The sequence below is a fragment of the Panulirus ornatus genome, chromosome 73 (genome assembly GCF_036320965.1).
Source record: "Panulirus ornatus isolate Po-2019 chromosome 73, ASM3632096v1, whole genome shotgun sequence".
Lineage (NCBI taxonomy): Eukaryota > Metazoa > Arthropoda > Malacostraca > Decapoda > Palinuridae > Panulirus > Panulirus ornatus.
Window position 1 is genome coordinate 2988856 of NC_092296.1, and position 17225 is coordinate 3006080.

The 17225-nt window shown below is 48.4% G+C and overlaps 1 protein-coding gene across 4 annotated transcripts in view; it reads left to right on the forward strand.

The window, feature by feature from the left end:
• LOC139748375 (cell adhesion molecule Dscam2-like) overlaps positions 1-16267 on the forward strand; it is a 178438-nt gene extending 162171 nt beyond the window's left edge. For 3 of the 4 annotated variants that reach the window (XM_071661485.1, XM_071661484.1, XM_071661488.1), the window contains 20 exons: positions 66-256; positions 426-532; positions 2022-2200; positions 2995-3138; positions 3840-3995; positions 4843-5057; positions 5843-5918; positions 6544-6688; positions 7734-7861; positions 8210-8327; positions 8509-8627; positions 9152-9346; positions 9583-9729; positions 9994-10134; positions 10411-10581; positions 11343-11536; positions 11741-11915; positions 12812-12965; positions 13653-13760; positions 14380-16267. In XM_071661485.1, coding sequence (XP_071517586.1) covers positions 66-256; positions 426-532; positions 2022-2200; positions 2995-3138; positions 3840-3995; positions 4843-5057; positions 5843-5918; positions 6544-6688; positions 7734-7861; positions 8210-8327; positions 8509-8627; positions 9152-9346; positions 9583-9729; positions 9994-10134; positions 10411-10581; positions 11343-11536; positions 11741-11915; positions 12812-12965; positions 13653-13662 — 2765 coding nt within the window. In that variant the 3' untranslated portion in view covers positions 13663-13760; positions 14380-16267. Of the gene's footprint in view, positions 1-65; positions 257-425; positions 533-2021; positions 2201-2994; positions 3139-3839; positions 3996-4842; positions 5058-5842; positions 5919-6543; positions 6689-7733; positions 7862-8209; positions 8328-8508; positions 8628-9151; positions 9347-9582; positions 9730-9993; positions 10135-10410; positions 10582-11342; positions 11537-11740; positions 11920-12811; positions 12966-13652; positions 13761-14379 lie in introns of all 4 variants that reach the window. The other variant, XM_071661486.1, reaches the window with a different exon arrangement.
• The last annotated feature ends 958 nt before the right edge of the window (positions 16268-17225 follow it).

The window sequence follows — 17225 nt, forward strand, 5'->3', positions numbered from 1 at the left end:
TTAACATGACCAAAAACGTGCCCTTCTCCTGTTAACATGAGCTAAGACGTGCCCCTCGTCCTCAGTGCTGGGAGGACCTCGTGAGGTGACGGTGGAAGGGGACCAGCGTCGTCTGCGGCTGGAGAGCCTCCTGCCGGCCACCACCTACACCCTGACGGTGGTGGCGGAGAACCGCGTGGGGCGCAGCCAGCCGTCGGCGCCCCTCAGGGTCACCACGCAGGAGGAGCCGCCCTCAGCTGCCCCACAGAGCGTGGCAGTGAGTACCACGTTATGGCTCTGGTTCCTGAAGCTGTCCTGTATCAGGAGGTCGAGTGGAACACTGGCAACATGTACTACTCCAGTTGGAGCTGTTATGAGATACTTATCATTACTTGTATTGTAAGTGTGGTTACTTAAGGTCATCTCTCTCTTCATCATCATCAAAGGTTGTGGCTGTGTCTTCGACGGCGCTGCAGGTGACCTGGGAGCCGCCCCCACACAACCTCACCCACGGCACCGTCCTGGGCTACTACCTGGGCTTCAAGGACGATAGGTGAGTCGTCCTCCAGTGTTGAAGGTGGACCTTCAATAGAGACGTCCTCCTCATCCCGTCATTTTCGGTCCTGTGGTCTACGGATGAGTTCCCCCTCCCAATAGTAGTAATGTTGGTGACGGTTAATAAGGATAAGTCGTCCCTATGCAGTACTTATGTGAGCACGATAAGTAAATCGTACCTTGGTAGTGTCAGGTCATAAGTATATATAGTGATTGAGTTCATCCATTGTGTAAGAGGCATTGAAGACCACAAGGGTTACTTCAGCCTTCAGAAATACTCACTACTGACCACTCTGGGATTTCCCCTGTACTGGGAATGGCGTTGTTATCAATGTTCTTCACAAAATGTTCTCATTACGAGTGAAAGAACTTAAGTAAACCGTCTGTGTTGCTTTTGAGAGGGGGAAAAATAGGGAAAATACTTTCCCATTTCTTTGTCGTGTCGTACAGCAGTCATTTACCAGACGTCGCACTGAGGTTATATTTTCATAGATCTTGGAGGCTATCAATTGTAAGAAGATTCAGTTCGTTCCTCACAGACGTCACGACAAAGTTTGAGAATCAAGGAGTAAGTCTTGGAAATGAGAAGCGAGGCAGTGGGACCGCGTTGGATCATTAATGACTCCTACAGTCAACATGATCCTGTACAATCCAGGATCGTGTTCCTGGCCAATCATACAGTCTTCGAACCCACTGGTACAGCCAGGAACAGCTTATGTCTGTCTTCTCCTACAGCGTTGGACCCCACTGTATTCCTGGCTTGTAGAAGGACATCATAACTTCGACGCTTGACCCTATTTTTGTGACTAATCCCAGAATCATATTCGTCAATTCATCTTCAATGTCTATCTCTTAATAACCAACTTATAACCAAAGCAAAACTTTAAGTTGTTAATACAAGTAGACGAGTTTCACATCATGTATACATCATCACCACCAACTGGTGCCCCGAGTGAGTGGCCCCGCCATTTCATCCTAAGACCTGCAATATATTTACACACTTTTACAGGAAGTTTTCGAGCTAAATATTTTTCCCTCGCGTTGAAACAGTAAAGAGAATTTTGTTGAATACTGCGCGGGTTATCACTCCCCAGGGGGAGTCGCTGGGGTGGGGAGGGGACTCACTCGCTCCTCACCCCATCCAGTGGAGGAAGACGCGTCAACTTCTCAAGATTCATCTTCATTACTCCCCTGTTTTGAACGTCACTCACTCCCTGGGATATTTTCTGTCCCTGCTTGTCTGTGGTGTGCATAACATGCATGGAGTGGGAAGGGTTGGTGTCCCCAACATGTACTGGATGTCCCCAACATGTGCTGGATGTCCCCAACATGTGCTGGGTGTCTCCAACATATTCATGTGTACCAATGATGAATGGCTCGGCCTCTTAAAAGGGCTGTTCCCTGAGCATCACCTCGAACTCTCCCATGTGTGTGTGTGTGTGTGTGAGGTGTGTGAACTCACTTCCCTCTCCCTTCTCCCCCTACAGCGAGGGCGAGGGAGGCGCGTACAACTTCACGACTGTGGGAGTGGACGGCGCGGGTGTCACTACAGCCACCCTGGCGGGTCTCCGGCCCCACGCCCGCTACACCGTCGTCCTCCAGGCCTTCAACTCCAGGGGCGCCGGTCCGGCCTCTCCGCCAGCCCTGGGCACCACGCTGGAGGACAGTGAGTACGCTGGACGCAAGCCACAAGACAGCGAAGGAGCCTGTTAGAGGGAGGGAGGGAGAGGGGGTAAAAGGTTCCAGCCGTACTCTGGAAGGATGTGTGGGTCTGGAAGATGATACGCACGAGTTCCAGACCGAAAGAGATAGAGGAGCGAAGGTACTGCTGAAGAACTCAGGCTGGAAGGGACCAGATCGGCCTGGAAAACAAGGTGGAAACTATGATAGAGGATCACAAGGCCATCAGGTATTTGTGGGGGAATGTTGTTGCTACTGCTGCACCAGCTGTAGCTGAATCATCAGCTGTTGCTGCAGCTGCTGGTGGCAGTGTGTGTGTGTGTGTGTGCAGCATGCTGACGACTGGAGAGAGCCTGGAGGTCACTTACTGGTGGATGATGATGATTGGGGGCGGGGTGGAGGAGGGTTACTGGGGTGGATGATGATGGTGGATGGGTGGAGAGAGTATGATCAATACTTAGGAGATTAAGTTGTTCAGAAATTGAAGACGAAACCACTTGACACCAAGTTGTGGGACACATGTGTTAAACGTCCCGGGCTTGGAGGGCGGCCAGGTGTTTACACTTGAGGTATAAACAATAGCTGTTGACACGAGGTATATTGTTGTTTACACTTGATATACCTGTATGCACTTGGTATGTAGCTGTTTACACTTGGTATATATTTGTATACACTTGGTATGCAATTGTTTACACTAAGTATATATTTGTTTACACGTAATATGTCGCTGTTTACACTCAGGATATACATATTGACACGTCATGGTCTTCCTCCACCCAGAGCCCAGCGCCCCTCCTGGTCACGTGACGTGCGATAGTGTGACGTCATCCAGCCTGGTGGTCACGTGGTCCCCACCCCCACCCCGCTACAGGAACGGTTTAATCATCAGTTACCGCGTGGCCTTCTCCCAGGCCGCCTCCCACGGTGAGTCCCACTCTCTTAATGAACGACTTCATCCCACCTCATCCTGTCCAGAGTAAAGCGAAGATCATTAAAATTCGCGAGTATAGAATCGGGTTTCTTTCTTTTCTTTTTTTTCTTTTAATTTCGCGACTGTCGTATTCACCCCAACTTGACGAGCAGTATCGAAACCAACCTCAAAAGAATAATTGGTCGGTGATCGCTCAAGAGCCTCATACTGCAGCTAGTACAGAGTCTAATATGTTCATATCTCGAGTAGGCTTCCCAGGAAATCGAATTATGGCATTTCCAATTAAGTGTAGTTAGACTCCATACCCGGAACTACTGTGAAGGGAATCTCCCTCCTTCAGTGATGATAACTTAGAAGTCTTCTGTTATTTTATCTTTGTTATCTCTACTGTAAAGTATCTTATCTTTCTACCATGCTTATTTATCTTAATATCCTCACTTCTCTGACTGACTGATAAGATCATACTGGATATTATTGGGAACCAAATTGATATCTTTTTTGTATGGATGTTTTTTTAATGATTTGATTTATATAATTTGTGCATGTTGTCAGGGGATGGCAGAAGCAGCATCGTGGTGTCAGAGGCATAGTAACCTTACCCTAACATAGCTATGTGTTGGCAGGGTGTGGCGGGGCCGACACCTTGGTGTCAGGGGTGTGTTAATCTTATCGCATTGTTGATCTGTGTTGTCAGAGGGTGGCAGGAGCGGCAGCGTGGTGTCAGAGGGACTACGGGCAACGTTGGCAGGGCTGACACCATGGACGAACTACAGCGTCAGCGTTGCCGCTTCCACCAGGGCCGGGGAAGGTACCCCATCACATGCCATCATCTGTACCACCGACCAGGACGGTGAGTCTGACACCACTGTACCACACCACTGTACCACACCACTGTACCACACCACTGTACCACCGACCAGGACGGTGAGTCTGACACCACTGTACCACACCACTGTACCACACCACTGTACCACACCACTGTACCACACCACTGTACCACACTGTACCACCGACCATGACGGTGAGTGTGACACCACTGTACCACACCACTGTACCACACCACTGTACCACACCACTGTACCACACCACTGTACCACACCACTGTACCACACCACTGTACCACACTGTACCACCGACCATGACGGTGAGTGTGACACCACTGTACCACACCACTGTACCATACCACTGTACCACACCACTGTACCACACTGTATCACAGCAGTGCCATGAGACCCCCCCATTTTCAGTGGCAAGTGAACTCCTTCCCCCAGGGGTGCCAGTTATAACCTTCCCTACCCCAGTGATGACCTCTCCCTCCCAAGGATTAACTGTATTGACCCCGTCCTCCCCCAGGAACGCTGGTAATGATCATCTCCCACATTAGAAATGCCAGTGATGACCCCGCCCTCCCCCCACACTGCCAGTAATGACCCCGCCCTCCTCCCACAATGCCAGTAATGACCCCGCCCTCCTCCCACACTGCCAGTAATGACCCCGCCCTCCTCCCACAGTGCCAGTAATGACCCCGCCCTTCCCCCACACTGCCAGTAATGACCCCGCCCTCCTCCCACAGTGCCAGTGATGACCCCACCCTCCTCCCACAGTGCCAGTAATGACCCCGCCCTCCTCCCACAGTGCCAGTAATGACCCCGCCCTCCTCCCACAGTGCCAGTAATGACCCCGCCCTCCTCCCACAGTGCCAGAGGCCCCCGCCCGCGTCAAGGCGGTGGTGTCAGGCCCGCGGGCGGCCGTGGTGTCGTGGGCGCCGCCAGCACGCCCACACGGGCGTATCAGCCGGTACACGGTGCACTGGGAGTCATCAGGTGGTGGGCGGGCAGGAGCCCAGAGCCGGCGTGTGGAGCCCCACGTGACCCACATGACCCTGCACGACCTCGCCCACACCACACACCAGGTCAGTCACACCTGCCGCTCTCCTTGGGTCGCTAACCTACTTACGGGCCGCCCAACTTGAGGTGTTAAGTACACTTATACTTACAGGCAACCAACTTGAGGAGTTAAGTACACTTATACTTACAGGCAGGCAACATAGCACTTAAGGTGTCTTGATACACTTATATTATGAAATCTAAAGTTCACAAGGGTACTATAGGAAGTGTTGGCAACAACAGGAAGTGTTGGCAACAACAGGAAGTGTTGGCAACAACTGGAAGTGTTGGCACAACAGGAAGTGTTGGCAACAACAGGAAGTGTTGGCAACAACTGGAAGTGTTGGCACAACAGGAAGTGTTGGCACAACAGGAAGTGTTGGTAATATGGTCCAGTACAGCTGAAGTACTGTATGATCCTGGCTGACAACTACTGTATTATAAGGTAGCCTCAGCTGTACCTGTAAGCATCTGTATCATTATGTAACATAGAATGTTAAGAATGTATCTTGTAGAGAACAGGTGTTATCTTGAACACCTGTAGACTAAGCTGTGCAGGATGATATGGACAGATGTTGTCTTTAACACATGTATATTATGTTGTGTAGGATGATGATGTGCACACATGTTGTCCTTAACACCTGTAATCAAAGTGACACAGGTGTTAAGGACTGTTGTGAATATGATTAACACCTGTAGCACGAATGTTACATGGTAGTGAGGACAGGTGCCGTCCTCGACACCTGTAGCACCGGTAGTACTACCAGGTGTTGAGGACAGGTGTTGGAGAGTAATGATGTCTGTTGTGCAGGTGTGGGTGACAGCCTCCTCCAGGATGGGCGAGGGTCCCCCCAGCACCGTGGCTGTGGTCAAGCCTTCCCACACAGGTACGTCAACCCCACTCCCAGGTACCTCCCACACAGGTACGTCAACCCCACTCCCAGGTACCTCCCACACAGGTACGTCAACCCCACTCCCAGGTACCTCCCACACAGGTACGTCAACCCCACTCCCAGGTACCTCCCACACAGGTACGTCAACCCCACTCCCAGGTACCTCCCACACAGGTACGTCAACCCCACTCCCAGGTACCTCCCACACAGGTACGTCAACCCCACTCCCAGGTACCTCCCACACAGGTACGTCAACCCCACTCCCAGGTACCTCCCACACAGGTACGTCAACCCCACTCCCAGGTACCTCCCACACAGGTACGTCAACCCCACTCCCAGGTACCTCCCACACAGGTACGTCAACCCACTCCCAGGTACCTCCCACACAGGTACGTTCCCCCCCAGCCTCCTCCCAGGTACCTCCCACACAGGTACGTCACCTCCAGGTACCTACCTCCCACACAGGTACGTCACCCCCACCCCCTCCCAGGTTTTGGGTAATATGCCTCCTTGGATGATGTATTTTCTCTTGATGTATTGTATTATACAGTGTTGTAGCCACCACCGGAGAGTGGCAGTAATAAGTCCCCCTGGTCAACCATTCCACGCCTTCTTGCAGTGCCAGCGGGCGTGTGGTCGGTGGGAGGGAACCTGACGGTGGCGTGGAAGGAGGACGTGAGTCTGGCGTGTGGAGCTGTGGGCGTGCCGGAGCCCTCCCTCACCTGGGCCCACCAGAGGAGGCCAATCCCCGCCTCCCACGGCAGGTAAGGCGTGGTAGAGGCAAGCCAGCCCTCCCCCCCCAGGGCAAGTGAGCCTTGGCAGGGGAGTACCTGGGGAGGGGAGATAGACCATGAACATAGAGGGGGCGTCAATTAGCAAGTACTTTCTTCCTCTCTCTCTCTCTCTCTCTCTCTCTCTCTCTCTCTCTCTCTCTCTCTCTCTCTCTCTCTCTCTCTCTCTCTCTCTCTCTCTCTCTCTCTCCTTCCCCGTATATGCTCTTCTTCTTCCCCTTATATACTAATCCACAATAACAACCATTAATATCGTCAGAATTATCTTGAATAAATTTGAAATAAAGATAAATACATAAAATAATACCTGCAAACCCGCAATCCAAGATTTCACCTGCCAGAAAAAGATATATATATATATATATATATATATATATATATATATATATATATATATATATATATATATATATATATATATATATCTACGAATGTAGTCAATTTGTATTTTAACAAAACACGGAGGTAAATCTACGGTATTACCCACCCACATTTCACTACCACAACATGAGAAAACTCTACGGAGTTATTTACCCACGTTCCACTGACTCTCCTGTAGACGCAACGTAAATAACCAACCCTTGTCTGATTCCCATGACGAAAACTATGTGTGGTTGCCAACCCACACTTCACTATGTGTGTACGAATTATATACATTGAATGACTCAGATTCCGCTAATGATAAGAGGTTTGAAGGCCCTGTTGTGTACAGGTTAGGTCAACATTTTCATGGCTCAGGTCAGTGTACAGGTCATGTCGTCCACAGGTCAGTGTACAGGTCATGTCGTCCACAGGCCAGTGTACAGGTCATGTCGTCCACAGGTCAGTGTACAGGTCATGTCGTCCACAGGCCAGTGTACAGGTCATGTCGTCCACAGGTCAGTGTACAGGTCATGTCGTCCACAGCTCAGTGTACAGGTCATGTCGTCCACAGGTCAGTGTACAGGTCATGTCGTCCACAGGCCAGTGTACAGGTCATGTCGTCCACAGGTCAGTGTACAGGTCATGTCGTCCACAGGTTCCGGGTGCAGCCGGATGGGACGCTGACCCTGGCGGACATCCAGCGGTCTGACACTGGACACTACACCTGCACCGCCACCAACCACCACGGCTCAGACACTGCCACCTACAACCTCACTGTCCTAGGTCAGTATACCCTCACCCACCCTGCCAGGTCAGTATACCCTCCCTCACCCACCCTGCCAGGTCAGTATACCCTCCCTCACCCACCCTGCCAGGTCAGTATACCCTCACCCTGCCAGGTCAGTATACCCTCCCTCACCCACCCTACCAGGTCAGTATACCCTCCCTCACCCACCAACCTTGCCAGGTCACTATACCCACCATCACCCTGCCAGGTCAGTATACCCTCACCCACCCTGCCAGGTCAGTATACCCACCCTGCCAGGTCAGTATACCCTCATATGAAGCAGCAGACAACACTATACCTTACGTGTGTTTGGTGACCTCTGACCTCTCTTGACCCCCCGGCAGTGCCGCCGTCAGCGCCCTCCCTGCACGTGACGGAGACCACAGCCTCCTCCATCAGGGTACAGTGGAGTGTGGAGGACACCGGCGGAGCCGCCCTGCAGGGGGCCACACTACACTACAGGTAGGTCCTCCCTGTCGAACCCACCCACCTCCTCCTCCGTATTGCTATATGCTCAGGTACTCCTGTATATCCTAGGGTATAGTGGCCATATACTGGTGGTATAACCAGCTGTGGGATATAGCGTGTCACGTATAGAGTGGAGCGGGGGGTGGTAGCTATAACTGTGGATGGTTGGTTGCAGGTCTGCTGGTGGAGAGTGGATGACTGTGGAGGTGGATGGAGTCCGCCGAGCCTACACAGCCACGGGCCTCCGCTGTGGTACACTCCACCACTTCTACCTCACCGCTCACAACCACATCGGTCAGTACAACAACCCCCTCCCACAAACACCCCCCCACAACAACCCCTAACCCCACAATAATCTAGCCTCAACCCCTTCAACTTAACAGTCTAGCCCAAGTCCCCACACCCCACAAAAGTCAAACCTCATCCCCCACGCCCAACAACAGTATACCCCAACCCCAAACCTCGTGACAGTGTAGCCTCAACCCCACTCCCCACAACAGTTTATCTCCAACCTCAGAAGACCCTCCCTTAACCCCACAGAACCTCATAGTGATTTAACACTGACCCTCGTGTCCTTATGAACTATTTCAGTCACGTAAGTCAGGAACTGACCATAAAGGATGTTGGAGTATAAATTGTTGTATCATACCTACATTAGTCTTAGCTCAGTAATTCATTTATTCCCATTAACTTTACTGTGTTTGCTGAGCAGTTATGTGAAGACTCATACAAGTACTTGACACATGTATGTATTTGTTGGTGTTGATGATGGTAATGGTGTGGGTGATGGTGATGGTTTGTTTCATGTCGTCATGCAGGGAGCAGTGCAGCCTCCAGCACAGAGGCGGCCCGCACCAAAGGGCGCCCACCAGAGGCACCTCCTCAGTTCCAGTTCGTCACCAGCAACAGCTCGCAGGCCACCCTCTACCTGGCCCAGTGGGGCGATGGCGGCTGCCCCATCACCCACTTCAGCGTCCAGTACCGGAGGGCCTCCCTCACCCGCTGGACTACAGGTGAGGCCAAACCACACGCTCGCATCCGTGACCTGACCCTTGAGAATCGGGTCAGAGGTCAGAATCTCATACCCAAGGGTCGTACCGTCGTGCTCGAGGGTCGTACCGTCGTGCTCTCCTCCTCCTCATACATGTATATATATTCCCTCATGATTTTCCAAGTGGTCCAGACTGTTATGTATCCAGTGGGAATGTGTGAGACGGCAGGTTCACTGTCGCTTTCCTCTCCTCTACAGTGGGCAGCGAGATCCCACCCAGCCGGACCTACGCAGTGGGCGGCCTGGAAGCAGGTGGGCGCTACGAGCTGAGGGTGACCGCCCACAACGCTGCTGGAGCCACGCCCGCCCACTACACCGTCAGCACGCCCGGTGTGGGCATCTCAGGTACGCCCACGGTATCTCCATACACCCACGGTGCCCTTAGGTCCTTCCACCCACAGTGCCCTTAGATCCTTTCACCCTGATATACCGGCGTCCTTTGTTACGACACATAAGGTTCCTGTGTTACGACACATAAGGCTCCTGTGTTACGACACATAAGGCTCCTGTGTTACGACACATAAGGGTCCTGTGTTACGACACATAAGGTTCCTGTGTTACGACACTCATTCCTTGAGGGTAACTATTGACCGTCGTCACCCCCAGCAGGTCGGGGACCTGGTCTGGGTGGAGTTGGTCCCCCGTCGACGTCCCCAGCGTGGCGCGACCCCCGGGTGCTGGTGCCGGCCACGGTGTCCGCCCTGGCCCTCCTCCTGACACTGGCCACCGTCTGCGTCTGCCTCAGGAAGCGTAAGTGTGCCCAACCCTCTCTGTAGGGTTCTTCAGCCCAACCCCTCACCTCTGTGTAGGGTTTATACCATCTGGTTATACTGTCTCTCTCTTTCTTTTTTTTTTTCGTACATTTTCTCTCCCTGAGAACGAGTGATAGTTGATCGATATTCCATTCTTGAGATATTGAGCAGGAGATCAGTGTTCATATCACTGTGTTTTCGTCGACCAGAAATCACAGAAGACGTTGGGCTAGGCTATGTGTCTGACCCCTTCCCTTTCCTCCCTCGTTCACAGGACCGTCAGGAAACCCGCCGCAGAAGGAGGTGCCTGACGTGGTGACTGCCTCCGGCGAGGAGAAGACCGCCATGCAGGCGAGGGAGGACGTGTACACCACCGTCAGGAGGCCGGCGCCCACACCTCCCCAGCAGCAACACCAGCAGCAGCAGGACATGAGAGACAACACAGGTACTGACGAAGAAGTCTTCAAGGCTTGGTTCCAAGTCTTCCAAGACTTGTAGGAACCACAGTCAAGTCTTGAACTCCTCCTGCACACCTCACGGTTGATCATCCGTGAGGCACTTGTCCCTCACAGCAGCAGCTAACCACTAAAAAAGAGTCACTCATAGAGGCATCACCTCGCAAATCCTCAAGCTCTGCAACAGAGTTCCCCTTGAGGCAGTTCTCCCGCCAGCCTGCTTCCTACTTGGGTCTTCTCCCAGAAGAAGCTTAACCGAGCTTGAAACTGGTTGTCTTTGGAGAGTCAGTGACCTCCTGGGTCGGCTCTGACCTCATGACCTCCAGGACTATCCAGGTTGTCCTAAAGTCGTCGTATTTAGTACTGTCCAGAACCTTGTAATACATCTTGAGGTTTATGTTCTCTTCCTCCAGTAAGTTAAAACTTGATCCCAGGGGAAGCTTGGTCCACTAGCTACGTCCAGTACATAGTATAAGCTGCCTCCATTTCAGTCATTCAGACTACGTGATTGTACCAAGCTGAGCAAAATGATCGCTTGTTCATTGTGTAAGTTCCCATCTCCTGGGCTTACGTGATCTTTACACAGAGCAACGGCCTATGCCAGAACTGTCTACCGGGACCCACTCGTGGGCTGCAATAATTAATGACAATACCGGATAAATTAGTTCATGATCTTCATCATCATTTATCTAGATTATAAGTTTGAGATATTCTGCTTCTCTCGTGTTACCTCCCTTCGTCTCTCCTGCAGGAGAGTACAGCGAGGAGGATCTGTACCCCTATGCTACAGCCACCTTCCAGATGGGTGGAGGGAGTCCGCCGCCCCCCGCGCCGCCCTCGCCGCCCACACACGCCGCCCACCACCAGCAGCCCCGCGGTCAAAAGGGCTTCACGGCCCTCGTCTACCAAGCCCCCTCTCTACATGACGTGGATTCTCCCAACTTGGTAAGTTAGGATCTACCAGTAACTTGAGCCAGAGTATTTACGAAAGCCTTTGACTCTATACCATGTCGCCATACTGCTCAAGGTTTCCTCCTGTATTAGAACCACCATCCGTGGTGTTCACAAGGGGTATATATATAAAACAGGAGGTTCAGAGATGCATCAGGTTACGTTAGGTCATCATGGACACCCCCTTGGTGTTGACAGAGCGAGATGGAGAGCCGGGCCACCCCCAGGGTCTTCCCTTACGACGGGTCGCAGGCGGTGGCGTCTGCGGCGGCTGCGGCTGCGGCGGAGTACGGCGGGGTACTGGGCGGCCCCGAGGCGGGCGGCCACAGCCCCGCCGCCCATCACCGCCGCCCACCCAGACACCTCAGGACCAGTAGGTTTGTCACACTTGCTCTGCCGCCTCTCATACTGCTGTGGCTGTCATACTGCTGTGGCTGTCATACTGCTGTGGCTGTCATACTGCTGTGGCTGTCATACTGCTCTGGTTGTCATATTTCTTTACCCGGCTTGCACGTGTCATACTGCTGTGACTGTCATACTGCTTTACCCTTCATAATGCTGCACGTGTCATACTGCTCCACCTGACGTAATGTTCCACACATCATACTATTAACCCTTGTCAATATCTGACACCCATCACACTGCCGTGAGAGCATACCTTCCACCTACTGTCATACTGTCTATAGAGTATGTCCTCCACCCATTGTCACACTGCACTGTAACTACTCCACATACACACTTCATACTTAGCGCTGCTCGCTACGCTTTCATATCCATTAAGTTAATGCTGCTCGCTAGACCTTCGTATCCATTAAGTAAGTAATAATCATTTCCTATGTACCATGTGTTTCGTACCCTCATTTCATACATCACTTTGATGTATAACTTGTATTTTTTGATGTATGAAGATGAATTGGGTTGTATAACTTGTATTTTTTGATGTATGAAGATGAATTGTTTCGAAGTTAATCTCAGTGCTGCAGTATTTACCTGTAAAACTTACTTCTTAATACTTTAATATTTACAGTAAATGACATGGATGGAATTACATTAAGCTGAAGTGATGTAATGGCTAACTCGTTTATAGATTGCCTGACATCCACTGGATTGAAACCTTAATGTTATTCCACTGTGATTCGATCCTTTATGTTTCTCTCAGTCCACTGGATTAGACACCTTATATCCAGTCTTTCCTCTGGCTCGACCGCCATTCGGATGCCACATCTCGATCCAGTCTCCATAACAGTGTGTGTCGCGTCCCCTCCACAGGATCCCCCGTAACGTGCGCTTCCCCTAAGACACGTCGCCCCCAGCCCCATCACCATCAGCAGCTGCAGCAACACTATCAGCAGCAACAACAACAACAACACTACAAACAGCCTCAGCCCCAGCAGCACACCTTGCGGCCCACTTGTCACCCAAGGTAAGTTCCCCTGGCCCGTTCTATTGTTGGTGGGTTGATGAGGACTCCAGGGACGGGGTGTGGAAGGAGAGCAGCTTCTACGAATAGTTAGTTAGTGAGGAGAGTTCCTTATCCTTATGGTAGTAGGCTATGCAAGGAGAAGGACCTGGAGATATTACTGGCTCAGAGGAAGAATGGGGAAGGCATGAGGCGCAGTGGTGGAGGACATGAAAAAAAAATAGATTTGGAATGAAGGAAGTCCATGACCCTATTATGGAAGGATAGGTGACCTTAAGTTTAAGAAGGTTACAGCTTACTTAGTCAATAGTAAAAGTTGGATTGAGGTGATAAGAGGAAATCCCAAAGAATTTGTTACAATAGAACCATGAAATACCTTCAAAGTTTTCCTGTTATCATCTTACAAGTTGACGAAAGGTAGGCTGTGAGATGAGGGAGGCAGTCAGTGGCTCAAAGTGAATTAGAAAGTAGATAAGAGAGAAGAATTGGCCTTTGGATCTGAGTAGTACATCAGTACTATTATCCTCCTAGACTTGTATGATGTACCAACAGGACAAAATGTGTACACAAACTCATTTGATTCCTTTGCCTCTCATTCACCAGCGTGGGGCATTTGTGGGGCGACCTTCCTCACGGAGAAGGTCATCCAGGATCGTCGACATAACAGCTAAACATGTTATTTACTCACAGGCAGGTGTGAGGGGGGCGTCGCTGCCCTGGTGGCACTGCGGTGACACTGTAGTGGCACTGTGACAGCAGCGCCTGGGGAAGCTGGATGGCACTCACGTCTCCTCCAAGGTAGTTAAAAAGTAGACGTAATTCTCCAGGTGAAATCACTCTACTTTGAGTCACACCACTGTCGTGTACTTCCTCATACAACTCTTGTATTTCTAAATAATTGATACAACCTCTTTTTTTTGTATTAGCTTTGCTTCCCTGATGATTCCTTGTCCTTTGGCCTTGTATTAAACTTTAATGCTAAACACTAACCCAACTTTGTGTAACTTTAGTGGATCAGCTTCTGTTGTCAACCACTCAAGGTTTGGAGATTTTGAAGTGAATGATAACAGTCAGGATTATTGTGATAAAATAATGTTTCACTCCGGATGTAAAGTGAATACAAATAGCATTTTCTAAGTAGTTCTTTGCATGACGCTAATGATAGCATATCACGTGTTAATTAATACTACTACTACTAATACCACTAGTATTACTACAAAATTAATTTACTTGCTTTTCACTGTTTCACGTATTCAGTAACGGTCTCTGTCACCCACACCTGCTGGTCACAACCGAGACCATTTCTCACACTTGAGTACAAGTTTCCACCATTAACCCAAGGCCAGAGATGATACTAGAGACTCAATAGGTTATTTTTTTTTTCATAAGTGACTTATTATAGTTCCCTCGTCCTCAGCACCTTCACCAGCTGTGGCCAGATGGACGCCTCCAGGACGCCAGCCCCTTCATGGAAACCTTGAAATCAAATCGAACCCCTCCCCACCTTCCCTGTACAGCCTTCCTCTCTACGAGCTCATGACCTTCGATCTGGTATTCCTTCAGTCCCCAGATGTAGCTATGTTGATGACCACGCGAGGGGTCACGGAGAGGCACTTCCAGAACCCATGGAAACAAATGCCTGGAAAGGTTTTCGTCCGGTGTGTACCTTCGCTGAAGACAAGCTCTGATGTCTTGTTGTTGAGGTCATCACAAAGAGTATAGAGAGGTTGCCTCTCCAAGACAGACTTGTTCAGGGGAACAGATCAGTGTGAGATTTGGCTATACGTTCTACATTAAAAAGGAAGACAGAAGTTAGAGATAATTCTCATAGCGAGTTGGAGAAAGAGCAAGTTGAGTTATACCAAGTCATTGATTGTAGTCAAAGCAAAGAATTTAATTCATAAAGAAAACACTTATGTCTTGCTAAACGTTCGCGATTTTTTAATTCACTTACAGAGAACTTAGATACCCTTATATCCAAGGGAAAGTTGTGGACTAGTTGGAATTTTTTGGGTCCATCTCTCCTCCTTCGAAGGTTAAAAAAAAAATCTTAATCTTATAATCATTTTCTTGTGAGAGAGATTATCCTTGTGTGTTATATGTCCACGTAACCAGGCTGGGAACTCATATCCTTGTATTGTAGGTGTTGTTATATACCTTACTATAACCCTGTTGCTGCCATCAGATGTTTAGCTTAATGTCTGTGCTGGTGATTCTTGACCTCATCTTGAAGTTGGACAAATGTAAATATACATAAGAGATATAAACCCACAAAAAAATGTTTTTGGTTCCACAGAATATTTACGTTGTATCTGTGGCGCCTGCGTTGGATTTTGTGTTTCTTCAAGGAACAGCTACCTTTATAATGCACCCAGTATAACACCCTTATATGACATGACTGTTAACTGTACACCCTCTAGCTTTGACTGTTATGACGTGTTCTGTTTGAACATGAAATCTTAAGATGGTAACCACTGCATTCGTGGTCACACCTAATACTGTAACGTCATTAGATGAAGCTCCTTAATGGAGCCTATTTGATCAGTGTTGACGAATCTCGTTGTACAAAACCACTCACTAATGCTTCTCGGTGTTCAAACTGTGTTGATGGAAGTGAATTACGATTTTCCGATAGATGAACATCTATTTCAGTCGTTCTCTACAGCGTCCGTGTCCACTGTACAGTGTTCTCTGTTCTTCAAACCAATGACGTAACCCGACTTTATTGAACTGGGGCCAATATGGCGGCTGCCTCGGCCAGATCAGTCATTTCTCGCTAAAATAATCATCAATTCACATCCCTAGATCCCTTGACAGATATGTTAATATAAAAGAATAAATTCCACATTAATATCTTACAGGATTTACGCACATCTGTTTTACAGGAGCTAAGGATGGGATCGCATTCCCGTGTGAATAAATATTGTCATGTTGACCCTCAATAGAAATAGTTTCAAATCTTACCCGTTTTCTAATCTCACGACGAAATGTTGTTATAAACTCCTTATGTCTGTAAATCCTATGATGGAAATGTGATATTGTCGTCCTTATAGAGTACCATAATAGTGTGTGTGGCGTAAAACAAATATGTTCAACAGATAATACAACGGCAGTTTAAGTTACATATAGATATTTAGATATATATAGAATTTGCTGTAGTTGGACGATGTATTTTAGAGTTGTATACATTTTTTTATGACGTTCGTTAACGAGTAATTTTAATGTTAGAATATTTGATTAGTTTAGTTGTTTTTCATGTATCAAATTTTTCTTGAAAGACCAATTGGACAAATATATTAATTATATTTTGCATATAGATTTGTTTTATTCTCCTTCAGGAACATGATTAGATATTAACGTGGTGTGTAGGATGAAAGGGTGAATTGATATACTTTGCAGGATAATATAATGAAGTTGCAAAGACAACAAATAGTACTCCAAAAATTATGCAAAAGGTGAGAAAGCTTCAAAAGATTGGCTTCATCAAAGAGATGAAGTGAAATTAATTTACAGTAATATACAGAAAAGAAAGAGAGGAAAAGTGATCACGAAGCAACTTGAAATAGAAGTAGAATCAATGACATAAGATGAACGAAGCTTGTGTATTGATGATAGTATCGTTACCGCCAACAAAAGAGCTGTTTTCTCTGATTCTGGATCTTCGTTTTCTATGATGCTATCTCATACTCTTTCATATTTTGTTTTGTATTTACTGATTTCCTGCTGCTTTCAGCAACTTTACCTTATAAATACAAATATCACAATACAGAAATAAGTTCGCAAATCCAAAAAACTACTTTAATTTGCTAGGAACATCTGTCTTTTATTGATTTTCTCTCTCTAGACCATAGACGTAGCATTAGCAGAGGACAAAAACAAATACTTTCATCTACAACATAAACACTACAAATACATCAACAAAAAATTATTTACAAGATCGATTAAATAATTCTTATGCAGTGAGGTCCATGTGTGTCGTGAGAACGTACGTACGTTGATATTATAATTCTCTCTCGCAATTATCTCGAGGTGTTCAAGATATTTCAATTTCAATTCGCGTATAATTCTAGATTGAACCTTTGAGGAGCTTCTTCGGCAACAATGAAATTAAAATTGATTAAATCATATTGATTAACTGATTGGCTGGTTAGTTGGGCTTCATCAGCCCCATCAACTACTAGAATCATTAAGGCATTTAGCGTCAAATTATCACCGCTGATCAAAAAATCTTGATCACCATCAAGTGTCTAAGATAATTTGAAG